This window comes from Triturus cristatus, chromosome 2_1, assembly GCF_964204655.1.
Source record: "Triturus cristatus chromosome 2_1, aTriCri1.1, whole genome shotgun sequence".
In the NCBI taxonomy this organism is placed as follows: domain Eukaryota; kingdom Metazoa; phylum Chordata; class Amphibia; order Caudata; family Salamandridae; genus Triturus; species Triturus cristatus.
In genome coordinates, this window is record NC_140581.1 from 1,047,475,025 (window position 1) to 1,047,492,077 (window position 17,053).

The window sequence follows — 17,053 nt, forward strand, 5'->3', positions numbered from 1 at the left end:
CAGGCCTCCTCCAGGTGCAGCTCCTAGGCCGATCATCGCCAAATTACTCAACTACCGAGACAGGGACATTGCGCTGCGGCTGGACCCAGGAGATACAACCACTGCGACATGAGGGGAACATGATATCTTTTTTTCCGGACTTCACAGCGAGGGTGCAGGAGACTCGTCGGCTGGTTACCCCACTGAAGGAGCAGCTTCGTGATCTGGGGATGGACTATGCCATGCTCTACCCGGCGAGACTTCGCGTCAACAGGCAAGGCCGATCCCACATCTTTACGGACCCAAAGGCCCTGCTGTCGGCTATGAAAGGATGGTCCAAGGAGAAGAGACATAGCCCGGAGAAGCAATTGTCGGATGAAGCGATGGGTGGCCTGTTGGAGGAACAAGAATGAGACCTTTTGTGATAAGTATACCTGGGTGGGTGGGATGGAGGGAGATGGGGACTGTGAAGAGAAACATTGGACTGTGAATTTAGTTTCCTCGGTCTCGCCCATAGGGGGCCGCTAAGTCTGTTCTTAGGCCCCGGTGTTTTCTGCAACATAATTAAATTAATCAGGGCCTGTGCTGGAGGTGATATGTTTAATGAGTAAAGTGGTGCTGTCCCTTGGCCCGAGCGTCTGGTCTCCTAAGATGGGAGGGGTTTGGACGGCACGACTTGGTCGGCCAGGGTGCCCTCAGGAACTTGATATCTCTCGAACTGATGTCTTATGTGCAGAACCGCCCATTGGGAATCTCTGTTGGTACCTGGTGGGAGTGATACGCTGCAGTAGCATACTATCCTGCTGATGGTGTACGGAGTGTAGCCTTATATAGGCTGAACACTATTGTCTGTCTGTTGAGCAACATCCACCCACGCGTGAATGTTCTTACTGTTTTTGGGGTGTGGGAGGGTGGGTCTTATTGGTTAGTGGTGTTGAGCCGTGGCCAAGTTGGGGTTGGTCTGACGTGGGTGGGGGGAGCAGGGGATCTGGGCGGCGAATTGATGCTACAAGTGCCTGACGTTTTATACCAAGATGTTCATGATGGGGAGTTATTGTCTTTAGGCCATGTTGGGTTCGGCCTGAAGTGGGTGGGGGGGAGGGAATGTATCGAGACTGACGTATGCATTGTTCTCTGTTGCAATTATTCCTGGAGGGAAGTACCGTTGGAGTGTAGGCCTGCTATGACATGTACCCTACTGTTCGTATACTCAGCCCCCTCATGACGAATAGCACTGCCCAATGCAAAGATGACAGCCCAGACACGCTTGCAGTACTCACGTGGAATGTGCGTGGACTGAACGACTTTAGGAAAGCCCGGAAGGTGCTGGGTTATTTATATAGACATGATGTTGAAATCGCCCTACTACAGGAGACACACCTGCCACTGGACAGCCCGGTCCTGCATACAAAAGGGTTCCTGGGTAACGTACACACAGCCGGCTTCACCACACATGCAAGAGGGGTACTGACGTGGGTTAACCCCAAGACGGCAATCCAACTGTCACCCCTGGCGACAGACAGGGAGGGGCGATATGTGCTCACAAAATGCAGAGGTAAGGGATTGGACATGTTCATCCTAAATGTTTATGGCCCTAATTATGATAATCTGGATTTTTACCGTAAATTGACCGATCTTTCCATTTCTCACCCAACGGCACAGTTCTTGTGGGGGGGAGACTTCAACTATGTCAGACACCCTGCTTTGGACAGGTCAGACGGCCCGGACAGTCGAGTGACCGCTTCGGCTAGTGTAGTGGATACTACGTTGATTCGATTAGACATGTGCGACGTATGGCGCACTAGACATGAGGGATAAGGTGGGTACACGCATTATTAGGCGTATCATAATGTCCATACCATAATTGACTATTGGTACGCTTCTCGTCTACTACTATCACGCATACAGTCTTGTACGATCTTACCACGTACCTATTCAGACCATTCCCCCCTTTTGTTGGTACTTGCCGCTCCTAAACCGCGGGTGCCCCCCTTCATGTGGCGCTTCGCGCCCTACTGCCTTTGCAGATGAGATGACTACAGCTATTAAGACGTTCTTCGAGGTGAATGTGGGGTCTGTAGATTCTTTCCAAACAGTATGGGAAGCTTTTAAAGTGTACATTCGGGGGGTCACTATTTCTAAACATGCGGGGGTCCGTAAATCGATTCGTACCAGGCTGTATGATCTGGAGCGTAATATCAAAAGGTTGGAAACCGCATTGTTGACTGGTTCGGATGACGCGCTTCGAGTAGAACTGGCGCAGACTTTGCAGGAATACAATGAAGAGGCAGATGCGGAAATTAAACATCTTGGGAAATATGCCACTGCTCGCACATACGGCGAAGGGGAACGGCCAGGGGTGGTACTTGCACGACTCCAGCGGCGAAGCAGGGATGCCTCGGTGATCCCGAAAATCAAATCCTCTACTGGGGATACTTTCCTGTCGAACGCCCAAGTAGCGGAGCAGTTCAGGCAATACTATTCCGATTTGTACTCCTCCAGGGGTTGTAGCCCAGACAAACAAATCCTTGCATATTTAGAGCATTTCAAGCTTCCGTGGCTTTCAAATTGGCATCGGGAGTTTCTGATGCGACAGATAGAGCGGGACGAAATACTGCTGGCACTCACTGGTATGAGGGCGGGCAGTGCGCCGGGAGGGGTCTGTCTCACGGTTGCCTTTTAAAAGGCATTCATTGACCTGCTGTTACCACACCTGCTCACTCTGTTCGAGGACATGTGCACATCAGGGACGATGCCTCCTACGATGAGGGAGGCGGTCATAGTTGCTATCCTTAAGCCGGGTAAACCACCTGACGAATGTACCTCTTATCGTCCGCAGTCCGTGTTGAACGTGGACACCAAAATCTTTGCGAAACTGCTCGCTAACCGACTGTTACCACTTGTCACGACCTTGGTAGCCCGGAGCAGGCCGGCTTCGCACTCAGCCGGAATTTGACATACAACCTCCGCACGGTCTTCGCGGCCTTACAACATACTAGATCGGAAGTTCCTGCCCTAGCAGTATTTTTAGACATGGAGAAGGCATTCGACTCCATCGAGTGGCCCTTCCTGCGACAGGTTCTCGCTCATATGGGGGTAGATGAGGTGTTCCTACAACTTATCGCAGTATTGTATCACTCTCCCACAGCGCGTATCAAAATAGGCACCCTGGTCACGGAACCTATAAGAATAAAGAGAGGCACGAGACAGGGCTGCGCCTTGTCACCTATCCTCTACGCCCTGGTTGCTGAGCCCTTGGCGTGTGCCCTTCAGGAATACCACAGCCACAGAGGTATACGTTTCCCAAATTATCGTCTGATCGTCTCCACTTAAGCGGATGACACGCTGCTCTATGTCAGTGATCCGGATACCAATCTATCACCGGTATTGAGGGAGATAGTCCTCTTTGGCTCTTTGTCCGGGATACGGCTTAACTGGCACAAATCCGTCATGTTCCCCCTAACACCTACCACAAAGCCCATTGAGCCTCAATATCCCCTGCAGTGGACTACGGAGGCGGTGCGTATCTGGGGATCAAACTTCACACAGATTCCGAGGTGGTTCTAAAAGAAAATTATGGGGTTGTGATTTCTAAACTGGAAGAGGACGACACGCGCTGGATTAGCCTCCCCTTGTTGTTGATAGGTAGAGTGTCCCTTATGAAAATGATTGTACTGCCATGATTTCTTTTTCGGTTTCTTAATATTCCCATGATATTACCCCGCACGGTATTCCAGCGTCTTCAATCCCTCATGGTCCATCTGGCCTGGGCGGGCAAACAACCACGGGTAGCCTGGCAAACATTGACGCTCCCATATTCTATGGGAGGTCTGGGTGCACCAGATTTGGAATTATATTACCGTGCCATCCAAAGTTCCCATGCATATCACTGCATACATGGACCGGTCGACATCCCCCATGTTCGGATAGAGTTGATAGTTGCGAACCCTAGGCCTCTCCCGTCCTTGCTATTCACAACGCCTGACAGACGCACGGACATTTTGCATGCCCTTAACTCGGTTTCACATGCCTGGCAATATTTGCTGTCTCTACAGGCGGGGAACCTATTGTATTCCCCGGTGGCCCACCTGGAATGGTGCCATTGGCTGGTGCCATGCAGACATAGGGGCGTTATAGCTGCGCTACAGACTCTTGGAGTCCAGGTAGTGGGGGATCTCTTCAATGATGGAATAGCACGCACACGGACTGAAATAGTGAGCGATGAGTCCCCCCCCACTCTCCTCGCGCAATTTCAATTTCACAGGCTTAGACATGCCCTAAAGGACTTGTTGGGCGACGATATGGCAGAACCTCCTGAGGTGATGGCCCTGACAGCGGTTATTAAAGCACAAACGCCTACTAGGATGGTCTCCAGGATATATAATATCTCTATGGTAGCCAGGGGGAGTAAATACACGAAGTCTAGGTTGGCCTGGCAACATGACTTACAGATAGACCTTACTGATGATAAGTGGTCCTATTGCTGCATGAGCACAAAACGGGTCACGTTGACTGGCCGGCACAGGTTGGTCCATTTTAAATACCTCAATAGGGTGTACTATATGCCGGAACGATTAAATCGATATGGATTGCGAGATGAACCTCAATGCGAAAGATGTGGTGCACACGTAGCAGACTTTCTCCACTTAGCCTGGACGTGCCCGGGGGTTGCCCGCTTCTGGGGTCTGGTCTTCACAGAACTCAATTGAATCACGGAGCTGGTGCTTGTACCTGACCCATTACTGGCACTGATTGGATATTCTAAACCTCTTCCTAAGGCTGTCCGACGCTTGATTGATATGGCATTATTAATAGCTAAAAGATGTGTGGCGATATGCTGGCTTCGGGGCCCTACACCTACGATAGCCCGGTGGACCAAAGACATGACTTTCTGCTGCACCCAGACGGAAAACTATAGTGAGTTGCTTCCACCTCGTAATCGCCCGAAGAACTTCTGGGCCCTATATAAGAGTAGGGTAGCAAACTCGGTTGAACCGGACGTGGACTCTGATGCTGGGGGGTTGCGGTCCACATTTCCTGACCAATGAAGCCCATTGCAGTAACCGGCCCGCACTGCCAGACTTCCACTACAACATGAGCTCTGCACTTACTACAAACGATTGATAGAATCATCCTTGTATGTAGACATGGTACGGCGCTACTTCTTTCTGATTACCACAGAAATTGTCGTAGATATGCATGATATGTCAATGTTTCTGGTTTGTTATGCATAAAATTAATAAAAACATTTAAAATATATATATATATATAACATCCTCCACTTTAGGCAAGGCCAGAATGGGCAAAAAATGCAAGGTGTATCCCCAGCCCCTACAGGAGAGGAGCAGGCATACCAACACCAAACTTTATGGAAAGTGAAGGAGGGATGAGGAAAAAAGGCAACGCAAAGTCTTAAAGCAGCGGGTGACAAAGCAAGCCTGCCTGGCCCTAGGTGAGGCCAGGAGGATTATTATAAAATGCTGGCTCTGTGACAGGGCCTCCCTGGTTATTGCCAGGCTGGTGGGGGAAAAGTCCCTTTTCTTTTTGTATCTACCCCCGAACTGTCGTATAGTCTCAGGAGAGCTATCTAAGGGCTCACTCACTTTTGCATACCAGAGCACTAGCTTGCAGGAAAGTTGTTTTTCACTACCAATGTTAGTTAATGTCAGACTTTTTTAGAACGTGTTTGTTTTACATTTTAGCAAAAGCACCTTCCTCACAGTATACACCAATTTTCACTGCTCTAGCATGTAAGTGACGGCTATACATCCAACAGTTTTGTTTTGATTTGTGAAATCATGGTTTTACCTTGCAATGACATTAGAGGGAAATGAGATTACTATCCCTCTGAAAAGGTTTGATGAAAATTGGGTAAGAACAGCAAACTTATTAGTAATTCAAAAATGGGTTTTCACAAGTAGGATTGTTGTGCCCCTAACTAATGAGGCACATTCTATTATTCACATGTTTGCAAGATTATAGCATGGGGATGTTTACCGAACCACTGCCAACTCTTCCCATCATCTCTCACAATCAGATAATACTGGCAGGCTCACTTCCCAAAAAATATGGGTCAGCTTGTGTTAGAAAATAGCCATTCAAAGGTCAGTAAATTCTTATTTCATTTTGTCCTCATTCTGAAGCTGCCCTTGGCATAGAAATGTTATCAAATAATGCCAAAACGACTACCAATTTATTACAGTGCTGTTCAAATGCCTAAAATATGGGGCTGCACTCCAGGAAGATCTGTATTTTGTGATCAAGATTAGGCCAGTCTACAAAAGTACTCCTGCAGAATAAATACAGCTTTTATCTTTGGGGCCATCTTTCCTACAACTAAATTTACATTTTGACAAAAAAGCATTTTCCCTCGTTGCACATGCCTTCGTGTTTATCAGTTCTATCTTCAAAGTGCCTGCTTTACCCCTCGTTGGTGACTCTGGTTCCTATTACTATGATGCCTATTAGCGGATTTGCTCACTACACATTCTCTCTCTGGACTTTCTATCCAGTTTACAGTCTGTATTTTCTCAAAGACCAAGGGACAGTTTTAAAATCTCCACATACAAATTTCTGATGTGGGATTGTAATTCACCCTAAAATGTAACCTCTTTGGGTCAGATTTAGTATTAAATGTCCATTCATAAGAAATGCATTGACTTTTTTCTTAACTGAGGCTCTGCCAACAATGGTCTTACAACCCACAGTTTTTGCTCTCTGCTCTTCTTTCTATGTATCAAGATATTACCACTTTGAGGAGAATAGAGATATGATTTTCACAGATACTTTCAGTAGAATTCTGAACTAGATTAAGGATAGTGGAGCCTCTTTATGAGGAATTTAGATTCTGCAGGAGACAAGAAACACTAAACTGAACACAGAGAGGAAAACTATTTAGATCCATTATCTCCCAAATATCTTAATTCTAATTCATATGCAAATATAATCCCTCATTTAACCCCTAAAGGCTCACTTACATTGGTGATGAGATGACAAGCTTTTCAGCACAGCAAACTGATGCAACGTCCACTTTAAATGCCACTAGACAATATGCAGACTCGAGATATGCACTATATGTTTCTCATAAAAACAATTTTGATAAATACACACACCTTTGACAAAGCAGCAGTGTGCTCATCACCGCAAGCGACAAATTCCACTCCTTTGTTCCACAGCGCTTTAACCCGAGTTGGCAAATATTGCTCTACAAAACAGAGAAAATTGAAAAAAGGTTCACTATTTTTAATGACACACTGGATTTCAGAGTAACAATATCTAAAATCTCCACATAAGGAGTCATCTTATAATTTAAATATTAAAGCAACAAATAATCAAGCTCTTGTTTGACATGACTTATTTTCAATGTTTGAGAAATCTGATTAAATGTCAGCTAAAACCTGAGGTGCAGTTTATTAGCAACTGTATTGCATTTCTGCTAATCCTTCCTACATCATTAACCAATCATTAATGGTAAGATAATGTAGTCCCCCCATTACAAGTGGCCTGGAAAATGGACGAGTATTTCCCCATGCCCACAGTTACTGATCCTGGAAATGCTAGTAACTTGAGCAAGAGGGAAAATCTGGGACATTACAAGTCGGATGCTGAGGGTTCTCTGTGAAATGAGGAACTGCTGTGTTAATCTACAATTCCGGGTCGAAGTTCGATGATAATTCCTCATTTTGGCCTGGACTTTCATCCAAAGATTTTGGCTGTTTTGAGCATCTGAAATCCCCAGCGGAGTCTAAACAGATCCACAATGTTACTGTGGAACTTATGATTCCTATAGGGCTAATAGCTGCAATTATCACCCCATCAGAATAAAGTGGCCACTTGTAATGAGGGTCTGAGTGTTTATAACTAAGGGGCCAAATTAGATGTTGCCAGAGAGGGAACTCCAGCGCCATGGGGACGAAGTTCCCTCCCCACCAACCCAGTGGTCCGTACGCTCGATTTAAATGTGGGCGGACCATAGGTTTGGGTACAGCTGTGACAACTCTGTCACCGCCATAGGCAAACTTCTCCAACGGCCCAAAAGAGTAAGGGCTGTTGGAGAATTGGCTGGATGTCTGTCCGCCCACTTAGGATGGACGAACAAACACCTGTTTTTTTACTGCCCATCACCGCCAGACAAACCTCGGTGTTAAGGGATAGTCAAAAACAAAAAATGCCTAATCGCCATGGAAGATGACTCCCATGGTGAGGGGGGCGTTAGCTTTTTCATTTTCAAAAAGAAAATCTCGTTTGTGATATTCTTTTGAAAATAAATAAGAAAACAGTTTGGTGGAAGACTGCGTCATGTTGACAGAGCACTGCACCAAGCTGAGAAAAGCATTGATAGGACGGTGGTTCCAATACTTTAGAAATGACCACCCACTTGGCGGCCATTACTAAATTCGGTGAGCAGCATCTCTCTGAGTGTACTGAGCAATTTATTCTATTGCCTGGTGGCGAAACGGGCCTCCCACCAATATATAAATCGGCCCCTTAGTGGCTGATTATGAGTTTGGCAGACCAATAGACCGCCAAACCCACTGTGGCGGTGCGGCAAACGCCGCACCAGCGGTCCGACCGGCATATTTTGACTTTGGCGGTAGGATCGCCATAGGACCTGGCAGTCTTGCAGTGGTCTGTGACCACAATATGCTTGCTGTGCAGCTGCTGCACCGCCAATCATATTATGAGTTTCATCACTGACCTCCTTTTCATGGCGGTGAGCCCGCCATGAAAAGTGTGGTGGTAAGGAAATTAAGGTGCTTGGTGGTGCATGCAGGGGGGCCCTGCTGGAATGTGCTGTGGCGGTCCCATGTCACTGCCTTTCTCAGGCTCTCTTTGAAAGGTAGCGTCTTGGGCCAGCCGCCGCAGGACCGCCCGCCCGGATTACAACTTGTAATCTGGCAGACGGTCGTCAGTGGAGTTTGACGGTGTGGGAGAAGGGCGGTGGCATGCCGCCTCGCTCCCACACCACCAAACTCATAATCAGGCCTTAAGTCTTTTACAAAAATAAAAAATGAGCAAAATACCCCTTTGAGATTGGGCCTCACACTGGAAGTGCAATATCGCGTCAAATTAGAGGAAACAAGCACCTCTGAGCCTAACCCAGTGGAAGCGGGTTAGGGACAGATGTTGCATCATGGAAATTCCCATTTATGAATCCAGGGGTAATCCCCACAAACATGTAAGGGTTTGGGGGAGCTGGAAATAAAACCAAACCAAACCAAGAAGGAACCCCTCCCCCCCTGAGGGAATGTCATGCCTGGCACTTGATCGAGGATGAGAATACAACTGCTGTGTGTGTATAATTGCTAAATAAAAAAATGATAGAGATGGGAAAACTGGGGTGACCAATGTCTTTAGTTTGTAACCTGAACTTTATGCTTCCATTTTCGGATGGCTATGGTTTATAAGTAACGTTAAATGTTACCTTGGTAAAAGTAAAAGCTAATAAAGAAATTTGTTTAAGAAATGAGGACCTCAAACCTATTGAGAGGTCATGCAAAACTCCAAGCTCTTTGCACACTACAAGACATATTCATGGATGGTTGCTTTAGGACACTATTTGGTATTTATCTATAGTCATCACAGTTTTTGATTTTAATTGGTAAACAGAGGCAAAACTCCACCGGTAGGAAAATTATGTTTTAAAATTGAAACCAGTAAGCCCTGATTTCAAATGTACTTGCTCTGCTTTATCTCAAGTAGGACAGTGGTTGGTGTATTTAAGTGCTTGCACAGCTCAACGTTCATCCAGAATTGTTTGTGATAATGATACTGAGAACTGCTAAATTCCTTATCAGAAACATACGCTTCTGCCTAATTTTACTTACTTTCCATATGGCCAAGTCCCAGTTGTCCAGCTGTATTATTTCCCCAGGAATAAACCATGCCTGTTAGAGAAAGGGCAATGCTATGAGCACTTCCTGCAGTGATCTGAGCCAAGGGGCTGCCCATTAAGTGTTCCACGTGCTGTGGTGTGCTCTGTCTCGACGGTTGAGAGCCAAGCCCCAGCTGGCCATGAGTGTTCTCTCCCCATGTAAAAAGCTCTCCACCTTAAAAGAAGAAAAAAACACAATTTGTGCCTGAAGGGAAGATGCTTAAATAATGGGAAAGTAACAGTATGAGTACTGGAAATGTTCCTTCTGATATATAATAATATTGGGTACTAACTCCCAAAATGTAATTTTTTAAAGTACTCTAATCTGCTTCCAATCCTTTTTTGAGATACTGTCATTGGTACGAAAGGCACACTCATGTTCATAGTTTACAATTTTCCGAGGTTCTATGGTATATTGTGGTACATTGGTATATGTCCCAATTATATGCGAATCAAATGCCCTAGCTTGGCTGCATCGGCAACCATGCTAGGTTTATATACTATTTGTGCCTCCTGCTTCTAAGGCTTTACCAGGAACGTGCATAAAATATGGCTCACAATAGTTATGAACTATCAAGTCCAATGCAGTTGTACATAACCTTACTCTCCAACAACCCAGAGAGCTCTACGACATACTGACACCGGCATGCATCTCTTTACAAAAACCTGTAAATCAAGACACCATCATATATTTATATAAATGATAGTTTTATTGATCAATCATCATGCTTTATTTTCCATACATTACTCCTACTTGATGGGGGACTGGTGCATGTTACCTTCAGAAAAGGGAGCAACAGACACTATATTTATTGTTCTATCACCCTACAACTCAGGACACCTATACCTCAATGCTTCCTTACCTACTCTTGGAGCAATGGCAGGGAATAATCTCCTATTCTCCCTCAGTATAAAAAATTAAGCAATTTCTCCCTATATTAGAATATCATGTAAAAAATAAGAATACGGGAGGGGCCACCCTGATTGCCAGCTATACATGAAAGGTGTCAAATGTCAGACACAAAGAGCAGAAAAGCGTAATTGATAATATTGGTAATTCTTGGTTGTAGATGATATTTAATGCAGAGGTCAAAAGCAGGGTGCCAAAGCCTCACTTATGCAAAGGTTGAGAAAGAGCTTATCATAAGTTCTTCCAGAAGAAAGATTCCAAAATGAATCCTGCAGAAGACAAAGAGGGCAACATTTGGGGGCCGAAAAATTATCAGAATAGGCAATTGTTAGAGCTGTCAGCCTTAGGGTGGTCTTCCCCCAAACCTTTTGCCTTCACCCCTCCTATTTCTGCTGAAATCATCTTTGTTGTCATTACAACTCTGTTTACTTTACCACTGCTAACCAGTGCTAAAGTGCTTGCGCTCATTCCCTAAAACATGGTAACATCGGTTCACTCCTGATTGGCATATTTCATTTACTTATAAGTCCCTAGAAAAGTGGTATACCTTATACCTAGGGCCTATAAATGAAATCCTATGAGTAGGCCTGCAGCACGTATTGTGCCACCCACTAACATAGCCTTGTAAAAAATGTCTCAGGCCTGCCATTGCAGTTTGAAACTGCCAGTTTGACTTGGCAACAAAACTCCTTTGTCAAGCCTAAAACACCTTTTTTAATGCATATAAGTCACCCCTTAGGTAGGCCCTAAACAGTCCCCTAGGGCAGGGTGCATTGCAATTAGAAAGTTGGTCATGTAGTTTTAGGTTTTACATGTCCTGGTAGTGAAAAAACGCCTTAATTCGATTTTCAATACTGTGAGGCGTATCTCTCCCTTAGGATAACACTGGTTTACCATATTACATTAAATAAGTGCTAACTTTTGATTGGGGTTACAACAAACAATTGATGGACGGAATGCTGACAATGCAGACATTCTCCCCCAGTCAAGAGATCTGGGTTAAATCCATCGTTCTTTTGCCCACTACACCACCCCAGTTTAGACATGGCCATATGCAAATCAGTCTTGACCCTGTGCCTCATGGGAACAGTCCAGCCCGAACTGCCAAGCCATGTCTTCCCTGGACCGGAATCAAGCATCCTAGGACCGGTTTCTGGCTATCAGCCGTCATCAGCCAGGATAGCTTGACTCCAGTGGCGTAGTGAGCACGGGTCCCACGTCTGGGAATACCCATCCCACTTAGGGCGAAAAGCGTTACAACAAACAATTGATGGACGGAATGCTGACAATGCAGACATTCTCCCCCAGTCAAGAGATCTGGGTTAAATCCATCGTTCTTTTGCCCACTACAACACCCCAGTTTAGACATGGCCATATGCAAATCAGTCTTGACCCTGTGCCTCATGGGAACAGTCCAGCCCGAACTGCCAAGCCATGTCTTCCCTGGACCGGAATCAGGCATCCTAGGACCGGTTTCTGGCTATCAGCCGTCATCAGCCAGGATAGCTTGACTCCAGTGGCGTAGTGAGCACGGGTCCCACGTCTGGGAATACCCATCCCACTTAGGGCGAAAAGCGTTACAACAAACAATTGATGGACGGAATGCTGACAATGCAGACATTCTCCCCCGTCAAGAGATCTGGGTTAAATCCATCGTTCTTTTGCCCACTACACCACCCCAGTTTAGACATGGCTATATGCAAATCAGTCTTGACCCTGTGCCTCATGGGAACAGTCCAGCCCGAACTGCCAAGCCATGTCTTCCCTGGACCGGAATCAAGCATCCTAGGACCGGTTTCTGGCTATCAGCCGTCATCAGCCAGGATAGCTTGACTCCAGTGGCGTAGTGAGCACGGGTCCCACGTCTGGGAATACCCATCCCACTTAGGGCGAAAAGCGTTACAACAAACAATTGATGGACGGAATGCTGACAATGCAGACATTCTCCCCCAGTCAAGAGATCTGGGTTAAATCCATTGTTCTTTTGCCCACTACACCACCCCAGTTTAGACATGGCCATATGCAAATCAGTCTTGACCCTGTGCCTCATGGGAACAGTCCAGCCCGAACTGCCAAGCCATGTCTTCCCTGCACCAGAATCAAGCATCCTAGGACTGGTTTCTGGCTATCAGCCGTCATCAGCCAGGATAGCTTGACTCCAGTGGCGTAGTGAGCACGGGTCCCACGTCTGGGAATACCCATCCCACTTAGGGTGAAAAGCGTTACAACAAACAATTGATGGACGGAATGCTGACAATGCAGACATTCTCCCCCAGTCAAGAGATCTGGGTTAAATCCATCGTTCTTTTGCCCACTACACCACCCCAGTTTAGACATGGCCATATGCAAATCAGTCTTGACCCTGTGCCTCATGGGAACAGTCCAGCCCGAACTGCCAAGCCATGTCTTCCCTGGACCGGAATCAAGCATCCTAGGACCGGTTTCTGGCTATCAGCCGTCATCAGCCAGGATAGCTTGACTCCAGTGGCGTAGTGAGCACGGGTCCCACGTCTGGGAATACCCATCCCACTTAGGGCAAAAAGCGTTACAACAAACAATTGATGGACGGAATGCTGACAATGCAGACATTCTCCCCCAGTCAAGAGATCTGGGTTAAATCCATCGTTCTTTTGCCCACTACACCACCCCAGTTTAGACGTGGCCATATGCAAATCAGTCTTGACCCTGTGCCTCATGGGAACAGTCCAGCCCGAACTGCCAAGCCATGTCTTCCCTGGACCGGAATCAAGCATCCTAGGACCGGTTTCTGGCTATCAGCCGTCATCAGCCAGGATAGCTTGACTCCAGTGGCGTAGTGAGCACGGGTCCCACGTCTGGGAATACCCATCCCACTTAGGGCGAAAAGCGTTACAACAAACAATTGATGGACGGAATGCTGACAATGCAGACATTCTCCCCCAGTCAAGAGATCTGGGTTAAATCCATTGTTCTTTTGCCCACTACACCACCCCAGTTTAGACATGGCCATATGCAAATCAGTCTTGACCCTGTGCCTCATGGGAACAGTCCAGCCCGAACTGCTAAGCCATGTCTTCCCTGGACCGGAATCAAGCATCCTAGGACCGGTTTCTGGCTATCAGCCGTCATCAGCCAGGATAGCTTGACACCAGTGGCGTAGTGAGCACGGGTCCCACGTCTGGGACTACCCATCCCACTTAGGGCGAAAAGCGTTACAACAAACAATTGATGGACGGAATGCTGACAATGCAGACATTCTCCCCCAGTCAAGAGATCTGGGTTAAATCCATCGTTCTTTTGCCCACTACACCACCCCAGTTTAGACATGGCCATATGCAAATCAGTCTTGACCCTGTGCCTCATGGGAACAGTCCAGCCCCAACTGCCAAGCCATGTCTTCCCTGGACCGGAATCAAGCATCCTAGGACCGGTTTCTGGCTATCAGCCGTCATCAGCCAGGATAGCTTGACTCCAGTGGCGTAGTGAGCACGGGTCCCACGTCTGGGAATACCCATCCCACTTAGGGCGAAAAGCGTTACAACAAACAATTGATGGACGGAATGCTGACAATGCAGACATTCTCCCCCAGTCAAGAGATCTGGGTTAAATCCATCGTTCTTTTGCCCACTACACCACCCCAGTTTAGACATGGCCATATGCAAATCAGTCTTGACCCTGTGCCTCATGGGAACAGTCCAGCCCGAACTGCCAAGCCATGTCTTCCCTGGACCGGAATCAAGCATCCTAGGAACGGTTTCTGGCTATCAGCCGTCATCAGCCAGGATAGCTTGACTCCAGTGGCGTAGTGAGCACGGGTCCCACGTCTGGGAATACCCATCCCACTTAGGGCGAAAAGCGTTACAACAAACAATTGATGGACGGAATGCTGACAATGCAGACATTCTCCCCCAGTCAAGAGATCTGGGTTAAATCCATCGTTCTTTTGCCCACTACACCACCCCAGTTTAGACATGGCCATATGCAAATCAGTCTTGACCCTGTGCCTCATGGGAACAGTCCAGCCCGAACTGCCAAGCCATGTCTTCCCTGGACCGGAATCAAGCATCCTAGGACCGGTTTCTGGCTATCAGCCGTCTTCAGCCAGGATAGCTTGACTCCAGTGGCGTAGTGAGCACGGGTCCCACGATTGGGAGCAGGTGGAAAAGTCATGTTTGGTGTCTAAGAAATTGCAATCCAAAATCCAATTTAATGGTAAAGTCGAATTTTAAATCACAGTTTTGAAAATGCCACTTTTAGAACATTTGGCATTTCCCTGCCCTATATGGTGCCTGCAGCCTGTTCGTGGATCACATAATTAGGTGGGAGTGGCAGTAGGTCTGTGTACATTCTTCCTAGACAGCCACACAATAGAGGGATTAGTTGTGCTTGGATGGGCCATCTCAGGCAGGATAGGGGGCAGAGCTGGGCACAGCCCTACTTGCAATTCAATAGGCTGTTCCATGCTTTCACACACAGGATTTCACTCTAGTCTATCGTGCTTGTAGTCAGGTTGGAACCAGTGAAGGGAGGCAAGAAATTCCAAGAACTTTTGAAAGGGGGACTTTTAGAAACTTCTCCTACTTCAAAGAGGGCACCAGGTATAAACAAGCATTGGCAAAGCCAATAGGTCTTACCTATGCAAAAGATATTGGCTTTGCCAATGTGTTTTAGCCATGTTGTACACCGGCGTGGCCACTGTTCAGCATGGATTAAAGTGAATGAGATAAAAGAGAGTGGAGTGATGTAGAGTGTTGTGGGATGGTGTTGAGTGTCGTGGAGTGGCTTAGAGTTGAGTGATGTGGAGTTACATGGATAAGCATTGAGTGTAGTAGAGTGGAGAGTCGTGGAGTAGAGTTGAGTGGAGGGGCACAGAGTGGATTAGAGTGTTGTCGCATAGAGTGAGGAGAGTGTCATGCATAGAGTGGAGTATAGTGTTGTGGTGTAGAGTAAAGTAGAGTGTCGTAAAGTGGAGTGTGTGGAGTGGAGTGGAGTGGCATACAATGGAGTAGAATAGAGTGTTGTAGAGTGGAGTGGTGTGGCACAGAGTAGATTGTAAAGTGTCATAGAATGGTGTGTAGTGTCGGAGGGTCGTAGACTGGAGGGCCGTGGAGTGGAGGGTCACAGAGTGGTGTGGAGAGGTAGAGAGTGCTGTAGAGTGGAGTGGAATGGCTTAGAGTAGAGTGCCGTAAAGTGTCATAACGTGGAGTGTCGTAGAGTGTCCTGCAGGGTTGCACAGTGGAGTGTCTAAAAGTGGAGTGGCATAAAGTGGAATAGAATGGCGTAGAGTGACAGAGTGGAGTGTCACAGAGTAGCATGACGGGTGTGGAGGGGAATAGAGTGAAGAGGTGTAGAGGCGTAGAGTGGCGTGCCGTCGAGTGGCATAGAGAGGAGTAAAGTCTCGTAGACTGGGGAGGCAATGAGTGGATTAGAGTGGAGTGACGCAGAGTGAAGGGGTATAGAGTGGTGTAGCATAGACTGGAGTAGAGTGTTGAAGACTGTAAAGTGTCATAGAGTGGAGTGGAGGGCCAGAGAGTGGAGTGGAGTAGCAGAGAGTGGAGTAAAGTGTCATAGAGTGTAGTGGCGTACCGTGGAGCAAAGTGGCATAGAGTGTCATAGAGTGGAGTGGCACAGAGTGTTGTGGAGTATTGTGGGGTGGAGTGTTGTGTCGTAGACTGGAGCGAAGTGGAGTGTCGTAAAGTGGAGTGCAGCTGAGTGGAGTAGAGTCGTCTAGAGTAAAGTGGCATAGAGTGGAGTAGAGTGTTGTAGAGTGGAGTAGCGTGTTGTGGAGTGGCGTGGAGTGGCATAGAATGGGGTAGAGTGTCATAGAGTGGAGGAGAGTGGCGGAGAGTAGAATAGAGTGGAGTGACGTTGAGCAGAGTGGCATAGCATAGAGGAGAGTTAAGTGGCATGCAGTAGAGAGTGTAGTAGTGCACTGTCATTACGGACAACACATTTTCAATGAAAATGACCATTACATTTGCACAGATATACAGTTTACTGATAAAACTATACAGCACACAAAACATAATGTGTGGAAATGGCATCACCTAGTGTATTGATTTGTTTTGATCGTATTAAAATATTTGTTTCCACCACACTTCAGAATTACCCAAAAAATGTGCTTCATTAGTGCTTTCGTAATTTTGAAATATTCTAAAATATTTGCACAGTTTATGCTGACATTTAAATTTTCTTGCGTGGTAGAAAAAATAATGTTGTACAGCCTTCTTTCAGCACACTTCAGAGTACCCAGTGATTATCCCATAAATCCTCTCACTTTGAAGTCAGAAAAAGAAAACACCAATCTCCCT

The 17,053-nt window shown here is 46.8% G+C and overlaps 1 protein-coding gene across 2 annotated transcripts in view; it reads right to left on the bottom strand.

Annotated features, from left to right (window-relative positions):
• Positions 1 to 17,053, bottom strand: part of LOC146866324 (E3 ISG15--protein ligase HERC5-like) — a 551,381-nt gene that overhangs the window by 472,367 nt on the left and 61,961 nt on the right. For both annotated transcript variants that reach the window (XM_085635591.1, XM_085635598.1), the window contains exons 4-5: positions 9,807 to 10,028; positions 7,092 to 7,183 (exon numbers count right to left, since the gene is read on the bottom strand). In XM_085635591.1, the coding sequence (XP_085491717.1) occupies positions 7,092 to 7,183; positions 9,807 to 10,028 (314 nt within the window). The remainder of the gene's footprint in view (positions 1 to 7,091; positions 7,184 to 9,806; positions 10,029 to 17,053) is intronic.